Consider the following 11932-nt stretch of genomic DNA (forward strand, 5'->3'; position numbering starts at 1 on the left):
CGGTTTGGATTATCACATATCTCATGGTAGCATAGAAATTTGAAAGACAGGCAGTCATGGTAACTTTTTCCTAGTGGTGCTTCATGGCTTAGATCCTCAACCATTCCCTCCTCATTTGTGATAATTAGGTCAAGCACGTGTGGGGTTTGGTTTCCTCATGCATGAGTTGGTTTTGTTACATGTTGAAATACGTAGCAGTCTCTCTGGTGCCCATATGGGTTGTCAACCAATTTCAGGATAGTTAAAGTCTCCCATAATAAAAACGTGGCTGCGGTTCTTCAACTAAACTTCTAGTTTCAAAGTTGCCGATATTTTTGACAGTTTGGTGACCGGTAGACACATCCAACCAGAAGACGGTCCGTATTGTGGAGTTGTATTTCACACCACACAGATTCTGTAGATGTACAGCCCTTCAAGTTCTTAGGTACTGCTCTGAGGTAGGATTTAGTGTAGATACAGACACCTCTTCTACCCTCATCTAGATTGCTGAAAATGTCATATCCACTGATGTTCAATTCACATAACTGGATTGGTACTTGTGGGTTTTTTGGAAGTGCTTCACTAATAGCTATAATATCTGGGTCATATTTATCAATGTTTGCTACCAGTTCATTTATCTTATTCATAACATAATCTGCATTAGTGTAAAGACATTGAAGACCCTTAGAAAGTCCTCTACTACTCTCTGAGTTGTTATTATGTATGTATTTGTGGGTTCTGTCTTGTTTGAATTTGGTTTGATTTTTTGCCAAACAACTTTCATCCCACACTGGTCCTTGTATTTTGAAGCGCCACATGTTCGTTCCGTCCTCTTCCATTTAGATTTTTGCTTTCTTGACAAGGTCGTTCCTCTGTTCCCGTTCTTCTTTGGAGAGGTCTTTGCCACACTTATTGACTTGAACTTTGCTGATGCGTTCTTCAATTTGTGGAGACTTGACATTATTTTTCGTTTCTCGAAAGTGGAATTTGTGGTAATCAGCATTGGTCTGTTTTTTTCCGGTTCTCGAGTCCCGAGGCGTATCACCTTTGATGCCAAAACCCCTTCGATTCCCAACTCGTTTTTTATCAGATCGTTTATCGTATTTTCATCTTATCTATATTTTCGTCCTCACTTTCTTGTAATCTGTGTATAACAATGTTTTTCTCTCTGCTCTCTTCTGACTGTTGTTCTCTCGTAAACTCCCTGATTGACGATTTGACTAGTACCTTATCGTGTATTGTTTTCTTCCTGACAACATCTGACCACGTAGGTGAAGTATCATCCTCAGTTACAGAGTCACTGTCTCCCTCCTTAGGTGGGCTCACCGGTATGTCTTGGGAGATGAGCTGTGCGATAAGCTCTCTGGTGTAGTTTTGTTGTTTCTCTGCTTGCTTAATTATCATCTCCTCTAGTGCGTCCAATATTTTTACTAATTCAGGTGATGAAATTGTTTCTTGTTGTTTATTGTTTTCCAACAGTTCCTCTGATTTTGAATCCTTCAGAGCCTTGCGGGTTTTATCCTGGCATTGCTTACTACACAGCCACATCAAGTCATCACGCTGTGTGACTGCATACGTTAGTTTCAGACATTTTGCACATGTGTGTTGATTGCAATTTTCACATTCTAGTATCTTTGTGGTGACCTCACTGAATATGACTTGGCAGATATTACATACCCAGGAGTCTTCATCTTCTGTTTTATTGACATTTGTTACATCGTTACCTCTCTCTTTTTTATTGTCAGGTGGCTCATTTCCGGCAAGCTGTATAGCTGTTTGACTTACGAGCCTCATCTTCCCTTTATCTTCTTCATTCTCTTGCTCGTCTTTCTTCTGTTTTGGATTATTTCCCGGCATGTTTTGTTGTTGTTGTCACTAGAGATTTGTCTGATTTGTGGCTCTTCCCGGAGCTGACAATCGGACAGCTGTTAGCTCCGTTAGCAGCTAGCTCTCCTCAACCCACTCACCGGGAAACTGATGCAAATGTATCTCCACTCTCACACTTGTCTGAGTCTGTGGCAGTATATTTGAGTGGCTGCAGGGACAACGATGTAATGCCTGTCTCTTTCTCCGGTAAACTCCTTGACTTTTCTCCGGTAAACTCTGTGTGTTTTCTCCGGTAAACTCCTTGTCTCCTAAGTTTTCATAATAAAACCGTATTCCCCTCACTGTCAAATGATTTCACAATGATATTTGCAGTACTCATCCACTAAAACAAATCAGTTTATCCTAGTTAATTACACAACATTAATTAGTTTAAATTGTGTACACCGCTTTTGTGTTTTTCCCATAGGCTTTTCCCTCTCGATTCTGAGAGACACATTTCTTTTTTCAGAGGTTTTGATAGGCTAAAACATCTACCTATATAATCCTCAGCTACCGTTCAAGCTTGGTGATTGGATGTTTTAGCCGCAATGCACGTTCGGATATGGTGTTACTGTTTATGCGACATGAAATCCAAAAACATTTATAGAAAAAAAAATAATACTTTATTCCGAGTGTGCTTGCTTTTCTCTTTGAAAGTTATCACATAACGGCATTGTAATACACGGTTCGGCTGCAAAAAATATTACATATCTGCCGTAGTTCTTTATTTATAGAGCCCTGATTAGAAGACCTTTGGACAAACTGGAAGAAATGCCGCCAAAACTGAATACGTGAGGTGGATCATAAATATATCAGCAATTAAACAACATCTTCCATTTCTTTTCACACAATACGTCTCCTTGCAGTATCAACACTAATTCGGCTGACTTTTATATTTGATCCAATTGGTAGATAGGTTATATTTACCCCATAACGGTGCGCAGCTGATAGAAAGGGACTTGTAGTTTTTAAAGATATTACTGATTTTCTTTGAATATAAGAATGTAAATACTGAGTTGAGAGAATAGTCAGGGGTTAAGGGTGATGGGAGACACATCTATGGAATCACAATTGCAATAGCTTACCATTAAATGACGGATATACCTTTCTGTCTGTGATGTTACACTATATATATCATATATAATATATATATATATATATATTATATATGATATATTTAAGCAATAGCTCACGACAGGCCGTGGTATATGCTCAGTATATCACAGCTAAGGGGCGTGGTTCGGCCCGACGCGAAGCACGCCCTGAAAGTATACCCCCTTAACTGCAGGCAGTTTGCTTTTCAGCCCAACAGTATACAGTTTTTCTCAGACGCGGAGGGATACTGACTTGTAACTACAATTCTACCCGTGGTATACGCTCAGTATATCACGGCTAAGAACCAATCAGATTGCTTGATTTGACTTGTCCGTTTTATAAATATATATATATACATTATCAGCTATAATATTTCCTTCTATAGAACTACAATATGTGAAATATTATAGCAATATCCTGTACAATTATGTGAAAACATAAATAAAACTACACATCTTCAGATGTTATACATAAGTGTCCTACATTAATAATACAAATGTATTATGGCATTGTATGCTGTGTGTTATTTGTAACATAAGAAACTACCTTTCCAACTCCTCATGCAGTTGACTGTTACAGGTCTATACAGGTTCATGGTACAATGCATAAGCTTCAAATCGAGAGACTGAAACTGTATTTTCCTTTTTTAATTTCACAATAAAGTTAATAGTAATTATGTTTGATACACTTATGTTTTATTAACTAGATCACTGGTTTTTTAACCCGCACCACCTAGTGGTTAAAGTTAATGCACGCTATTGAATTTTGTTGTTGAATATGTTATATTTTATGAACACATTTAAATATTAAGAGTAGCCTGCATAGGGGGAAAGTAGAAGGTCAATGATAGATATATAGAATAGAAAATATCAAGAAGATACTGTAGTGATCTCTACAATAAAACAGCTAGTGGAGGATGTCCAAAGATATTAATAGGAGGATGTGCAAAACAGACAAACTAATAAATAATTATTTACGTTTTGGTCTTCTTTTCAATAAGAACAAAACTGTGGGGGTATCAACAGATAAATAGTAAGTCTGACAAAGTACTTAACGTCTAATATATTGCATAGTTTATTTTGGCACTTGACAATCACTTTCCCTGAATTTTACTCGGGTGTAACTAAAGTCTGATTTAAGGGTTGTATATATTTCAAATCATTAATCAGAATCTGCAAAGTAACTAAAATAAATGTAGTGGAGTACAAATACCAGGTTAACCTCGGAATTGTAGTGGAGTAGAACAAAGTAGTACATGCTGCTGTAACAAAAACATTTCCCAACTTGGGATCAATAAAGTCTATCTTATCTTATGATGATCGATGGCTAATGCCATATTTGCAAAATTTGCCTCTGAACCTTGACAAGTGCATGTTTCAGGCTTATCAATTAACAACAGGAGGGGTCACAGACATAAGACCAGCTGTTAAAGCTCTTCTGACCTTAGCTGTCATATTAATGCTGCCCATTATGGACACAAGCCATTTTCACCCATTTATTAATTATATGGTTTTAAATTTGATAACACCAATGTGTTTCGTACCCCCTAAACCTCCAGGGATGTACACAGTTTAATACTGGCAACTTCTAATTATGGGAAATACGAAAGGTCTTTTAAAACTACAATTCCCAGTAGAGACGTGCCATAGAACATGTTGCGAAACACAATAGCCAGCATGTGTAGTTCTGGGGGGGGGGGAAGCTGGGCTGGACCCGTCCGAGTCCAGTTTTGGATAGTCTGCCATGGTTACATTCCATTTCATAGAGCTGTTTGACGCTCGGCGTAACCTTGTCGCACTGCCACTCCAACATCCAATCACAGAGCTTGAGGACTAATCACAGGTTTGTAAAGGAAAGCGGATGTTGTAGTCCCAAACGATAGCTGAGGATTCTGAGTAGTGTAGGTCTACTGTCTTCGGAAACTATTTGTTTTTCCGAATCGAAGGTTAAAAACACAAAAGCATTGTACACAATTTAAACCAATCAATATTGTGTAATTAACAAGGATAAACTGATGTTTTTTAGTGGATGAGTAATGCAGATATCACTGTGTGATCATTTGACAGTGAGGGGAATACTTACGGTTTTATTATGAAAACTTCGAGACCGGAAATACTGTTTTCACCCTGTGAGGGTTGACCCTAACTTTACATGGACGCTGCGTAAAGACGTAGTACACGTTCTCCTGGCGAGACCTCAAATCATCTTCGTAATATAAACTATAGATCCTACACATCCACTGGACGTGGATTCTGAATGTACAATATACACTTCTCGCTAGAAATCTAATCAAAAAGCATTTTAACGGCCAAACTATCCTACAATTTAGGATTTTTCAGAGAGGGTTATTTGTGAATAAACGACCCTCCGGAGCGTTTGCAATCAACGGGAGCATGTTGTTTCTTACACGACCACTAGAGGTGCTACACTTTAAAACTTGACTATGGGTCGTAATAAGCTGCTGAGCAATCGACCCATTTGGTAGTTTTTGTTGGACAGGCTGCAAATTGAACTCGAAATGTTTTTTGTAACCTCTGACTACAATCTCTCTTGTCCTTTCCTCTCTGCTCTGTTTAAACAGTGTAAAGTTTCATTGAGTTTTTGACACATGACAGTCAGTGTCTACCTAAAGACTCAAGATGTGCTCAGGGGTGCAGAATATTTGTTTTTTACAGGATCTGGTTAGAACTTTAATTGAGACATGTAAAATAAATAGATTTTGCTGAAATATCACAACGTTAAGCTTGGTTTGGTTGCTTTAATCACAATGTGTTCAAGGGCCGCTGGAAACTTGAAAATCCAACAATATTGTTTCACGAGTTTAGAGCAGAGCAGACCCAGATGCAGACTGACTGGTAACACAATACCTGTGGTGGATGGTGTGTTACTCCTTTGCTTCTCTCTGCCCCCCTTTTCAGGTGTGTGTCCCTCTCAGACCCAGCAGCAATCTCAGACCCCCCAAGAGGGAGAGGATCTCCACAGAAAGAGGAAAAGGCAAAACAAGAAGAACCCCTATGTCTATTTGACCTCCTTCCTGCACCGCAGGCAGTCTGAGGAGGACCAGACAGGCATACTGGCCAGTGCAGACTCTGAGGGCCCAAATTACGGCACTCTACGCTGACCCGTGTGCCCCCAAGCCATTGGACTAGACTGAACCCAGCCCTCCCTGCTCCACCCCGGGCTCTAGCTAACACATTTCTTATACATTCTAAAAGTTCATCAGGGCTGGGCAGCGAGAAACATCCAGCTGAAAACTCCGGGGGTTGAAAATCTCATTTGAAGTCAAGAACAATGGCTTTTCTGACTTGGCACCACCACTTGTCTCTGAGGAATTTCACTTGAAAACATTTCAAACATATATAATGTATATAAATAGTAAAAACAAGGGAATTAAGCTTCCTTCTACAGTAATAAAAATGTGTTGGTTGAGTATGTCACAACACGTAAAAGATTTTTCACTCACTGGTCATTGATAGGTCCATATCTTTAGGTTTTCCAGTGATACAGTGTACTGTGAAACCTGGTGCGTCCTCGGACATGGACATGGGTCTACCTTTCCTACAATACAAATAGCGTCAATATTAAAACACAGGGTTCTTACCACAAAATATACCTCAGAGTAAACGCAGAGTTGCTGTAAATCTTTGGGTATACTGTAAGTACTTGACCTTTTTACATATGTTGATTAAAAGGTTTATATCACACGTCACACTCATTCAGACAGATAATATGGCCTAACTTGATCTAATTTAGCTTTTTACTATCGATAATATCTGGAATCTTGTGTTTATTTTCATGTATGATTCAATGCCAACCATTAGAGGACTGTCTTAATTGTTGTGCTTGATGGCTGAGTGTGTTTACACTTATCATTAAAGCACCAAATTAAGATCAAGATCATAGCCTTCATGAGAGCTCTCAAAATAATTTGGGGCTTACACGATCAACAGAGGTTGGACTTTAGGTTTAGAAGAACAGGGTGATGAATTGTGAAGTGTACTGTAGTATGTATTTCATTATTAAGAAAATCATTTGTGGAACGTGGCACGTCTCTAGGTGCCTTTTTTTTTGCCTTTTCTCTTGTTTTTTCTAACATAAACTGCCTTTTCCTTCGCCTTCTCATATTTGTCTCTTCTGGAGGTTGGAAGTGAGAGACTTTAATAGTATGTGTGTTTTTACTTTCTCTGCCAAGGACACATTAGAGAAAATGCTACAGAGAATGCATAACTTCTTTGTTGTTTTTTACATTTATATTTTAAATGGGTACCTGCTTCAACTTTGTGTATCCAAGTAATAGTACAGAACCAGATTACCCATACAAATAAAACAAAAAAATACCAATTAAAATAAAAAAAGACAAGTAAATCTAATAAATACCACTTTATGTTCAAGAGCATTGTGCATGAGTTTTCATGCGTAACTAGTAGGATGTTAATGTTTAACGACAGCTGTTAGAGGAGAATGTGATTTATTCATGAAGCTGTTAACAAGCAATGAGAAACACTCTAACAATGGCCACCCTGACTGTTTATCTTTAACAACTGTATATTACTTGCTAGCTACTTCTCTGTATGTTTGTTAGTTTTTCGTCACTAACCGATAATGAATGTATGTTTTGCTGTACAGAAAATGAATGTCCCGATGTCACAGTACATTGAATGACCCATTACGTTGTTTATAGAGCAGCTGCCATTGGTGAGATGTCCAGTTGGAAAATTAAGTCCAAATTGTTTAACTTCTCTGTGTTATTGCTGCATAAGGTAATAACTAACAGCCCCACACAAGTCCTGAGCCAAGCTCCCTTTCTTCTGATGGCTACAAAAAACCCATTTCCTTTTTACTGCTAATGCTAGTTCAATCACTCAAAAACATATCAGCTATATTTCCATCTGCTACAAACAAATCAGAGGTTTCCGACAAATATCCACATGAATGAATCGACTCAATGTCTGCTTATTGAAATCTCTTTTGACAAGTGAGAGAGTGATGATTGCCCGAAAGTGAAAGTGCATATTCTACTTTAACAAATTGGTTTCATGTAAGATGCGAGTAAAACAAAAAAAGATCTATATTTGTTATGTACTGTACATGGTATGTATTGTATTTGTAAAGATGAATCAAACCATGTTTTACAGGAAGACGTTCTTGTATGAGGATGTATGAAAAGACGGGAAGGATCCCTAGGACAAATAAATTAGATTATATATATATATATATATATAAAAGTATTTGCTTACAGTACGGCTTTAAGTGGATAATGTTTCTAAAACATTTTAAGGTGCCTCATTTGTCATAATTTAGCAGACATTATTTTATCTGAGAAGAAAAGAAAACCTTAATGTTAGTACCGTACGATGTATTTTTGCCATAGCCCGCTGGCTGCACAAGTTAAGTAGTATTTTCTCTGATGTATAGTACGTGAATGCCCTTTGGAAAAAGCTTTAGAAGCAGACGTGTGTTGCCCTCTATAACAATATTCTTGGTACAAAGTAATACTCTTAGATTTATCCAGATATTTCGCCTTCAGGTGTCCAAAGCAAATAAACGGAAGGAAACTTTTTTCTAGGCGTCACAGACATGCTCTCGTCATGTACAATACGTGCTGTGGAGGAAACTGTGTTTACATTAGTTTGATGAAGAAAAGTGTGTTAGGGCATAGTTGCTTTGAACATTACGACTTGGTGCTATGTTTAACTTTGTGGTGCTGTAGAATAGAGGTCTAAAGATTTTTTGTTCTGTTTCCACAAGTAGGCTCTGTGTGTTTGAGTAACTAAACTAGCTCCGGTAGACTCTATAGGTCCTTATAACAGTATCATGGTGTGATGACAGTGATAGACAATACTGGAAAAATAGTAGTATAACCTCGAGTAATAGAGACTTGTGACATTCAAATGAACTCCTGTTTTCTATTGTGTGTTTGCAATGTCTGTCTGTGCTTCCAAGGTACCCTCTCTAAAGTATATTTGTGATGATATTGACAATATTAACCAAGCCTAAAAAGAGAACCTGGTTTAAATTAGTACACAGCCAGGACACATGAGAGGGAATCTGAGAGCAATGTCAGGTCGCGAGGGGATCTTTTCTACACAGTTCCTGTAGGTCCGCCATCTTTGGTTAACAGCACTGTTTTTCAAGCACACTATCTGCAGGGGCGTAACCGTCTCATGTCATCACCACTTTTCTGACCGTAGAAATACTACTAGTACTGTACAGTATGGCCACGAGTAACCATCAGACCACATTTGTATGTAATGCTGATTCTCCTGGTTGAAAGGTGTTGGGAAAGCTCATACATCCTCTCTGTGGGTTTAAAACGAATGGATGTTGTCTTCCGGGCTCTTTTTTGCATATTCAACAGAAACATGTAGCCTACAGCGTTTAAGAGGGCTGCTTTGGACGTACTGTTAGCTCGATTTTTTTGTTTCCTTTTCGATTTTTCTGCTTACAGCTTTTAGTGCATCACTAGGTGCTGGTAGGATGATACTTAGAACCGATTTGATTTTTTATTGTATTAATCTTGCATGTAGAGACAATACAAGAAAACGCCTACTGTATTTAGCAATCATTCATGGACATCCGAGCTGGTTGTTATTGGACGGAAAATAGAAATATGTAGTATTTTCTATATTCTCTGTTTTTTCATGTGTACCAGCACTGAGAAACTAGAATGTATTATTATCGTAGGCTACAATAAGCACTACATCGTTGACTGTTTTAGCTATTGCTCATACTCAAGCAAACCAAGTAGTGCTTAAAAAGGAAGAAAATTTACTACATTTAATTTCATTTTCATCCACTGAACTCTGTGCTGTTCATCACATGTTTACATTCTGTATTATATGTTGTTTATTGTTTTTTTTGTACATAGTTTGTCTCCATAATGGTCTTTAAGTTGTATTCAACACTGTTCATATGTAAATATTTCCCAAGCATTTCTTTTTACTATTCTCTGTTTTAAAATGATAACCTGATGTCCCTTTTTTTGTGTTCAGTTTTTAGACTTATATTTCCGTTATGTCACCACATCAGGTATAACGCTTCACTTAACTTTTTGTGAGCAATTAACTCATACTGTATGGTGCTGTACCAAAGCCTTATGTATAATATTTGTATTACTTTATCTCTTGTTTGCCACTGCTGTCCATTGAATTATGTATCATCTGAGATCATGTCTTACTCACTCTTCATGTTCAACTGCCATGGATCTCATTTCTTTATTGAGTAAACAGAAACCTGAACGAACTATGATGTAAAAACTCTGGCCTGTAACCAACTGGCCTGGATATGACAGTCGCCATCAAAAGCCTTTGTAAGGAGAAACACACAGGCTCACTGCTAGTGGCTCATTGTGACGTAGACATGGGCCTAGCACATGATCTATGCTCTATATATGGCATGTCTATGAGAATATGAAAACAGTGTTGTATTCATGTCACCATATCATTTCAAAATGCTTAGTCCCATACGAAATTTTCCTCTCAAATTTTTGTATTTTGATATAATAAAAAAAATCAAAAGAGGTTTTATTTTTCCTTGTGGATTTATTTTTCCTAGACTTGAGCTCCTCTGTTCGTATCTCTCAAGAAGGTGTAATACATATCCTGCACACAGGGTGTAGGTGTTGGGCAGATGGAGATAGGGTGGGGATTGAGCGGTTTAATCAGGCCAGGTTTTTTTTGTTCTTTAATCCTAGGACACACTAGCAGCATCCCATGAGTTTAACTGCAAGGTTTTATATCATATTTTTATCTTAAAAAAAAGTGTTTTCCTTTGATTTGTAACATGTCGGATATATGACTTTATTTAGAATGGTGCTATTGAGATCAAAGTCTATGTTTAAATGCACACAAGTTTGTTAAATGATTAATATTTTGACCCCAGCTTGGCTTTCTTGGCCATTCAAACATTAAGGAATGATTTGTGTGGAGGAACAAGAAAACCAAATAACTTGAAAGAGGATGAGTCCTATCAGAATGACCTTTGTGCTTACCCCCGGCAGGCACACAAACAAATGAGCAGCGATCTGCATACACCTGGAGAGCAGTTAATCCACTGCTGGGCAAACACACCAACCTTTGGAGGCGTCACCAACTCTTTTGACAAAAAAAGTCTAATTGTTTAACATTTTTCTTCAGCTATTATATAAAATGTAAAAACATAGTTGTTCCTTTAAGTGATTTTGGCTTATTCGAGGTAATATATACAGCACATTGTAAGCTCACAAATATTACACTTTACAGTAGTTGAGCTTTAATCATAGAGCTAATACAAATATATATTTTACATATATTTCTTATAACTTCCTGTTCACTATGGAGTTGCCAGGCAACCAGTTGAGACTTGTGGAAGCTAATGCAACCTATCTGTTGAACATAATGAATACAGTATAAAACAATACATAGGGAACATATTTATGCTTATCTTACACATTGTATTATAGATCTGAGTATAACTAAAGTAAACAAGAAATTGAGAAAAAACAGGTAATTAGTTAACTTTGAGATGCTGCTTAGCGTTCTATAATTGTAATTATATATATTTATTACTTTGGACCATGCTGTATTTACCCGTTACTTTATGTCTCTTCAGTGTAAATAATGGCCTGCTTAAATACTTTCCACCACTGCTAAAATGTAGAACTATTGCTCTAAAAAATGTTGACTGATGTTAGGTATTTGCTAGAGGAATAATATCAATAATAACAGTAGTACAATTGTCAGATATAAATCAACAGACTTAGAGATTCATCTTTTTGTTGCATCTTGCAGTTCTTGCAGGATCAGGGATCTTAATGGTGTCCCAGTGCCTCCACAGCAAAAATAAGTATTTGAAATCTTCTCCTTTAGTGGACGGGCACAATAAGATGATGGATGGTGGTTTGCAGGTTTTACTCCTCTCACTGTTACCACCCACTAGATGGTTATGTAATTCTGTATCAAGCATTACCTAACACCACACAATTTGCCAGATGGGGCTCCTCAGGCTGGTGAAT

At 37.5% G+C, this 11932-nt stretch overlaps 1 protein-coding gene across 5 annotated transcripts in view; it reads left to right on the plus strand.

Annotated features, from left to right (window-relative positions):
• The window catches only part of igsf9ba (immunoglobulin superfamily, member 9Ba), a 65320-nt gene extending 54859 nt beyond the window's left edge, over positions 1-10461 (plus strand). For 4 of the 5 annotated variants that reach the window (XM_034197862.1, XM_034197864.1, XM_034197863.1 and 1 more), the window contains one exon: positions 5859-10461. In XM_034197862.1, the coding sequence (XP_034053753.1) occupies positions 5859-6061 (203 nt within the window). In that variant the 3' untranslated portion in view covers positions 6062-10461. The remainder of the gene's footprint in view (positions 1-5858) is intronic. The other variant, XR_004567122.1, reaches the window with a different exon arrangement.
• Positions 10462-11932: the final 1471 nt, after the last annotated feature.

This window comes from Gymnodraco acuticeps, unplaced genomic scaffold, assembly GCF_902827175.1.
Source record: "Gymnodraco acuticeps unplaced genomic scaffold, fGymAcu1.1, whole genome shotgun sequence".
Classification (NCBI taxonomy): Eukaryota; Metazoa; Chordata; class Actinopteri; order Perciformes; family Bathydraconidae; genus Gymnodraco; species Gymnodraco acuticeps.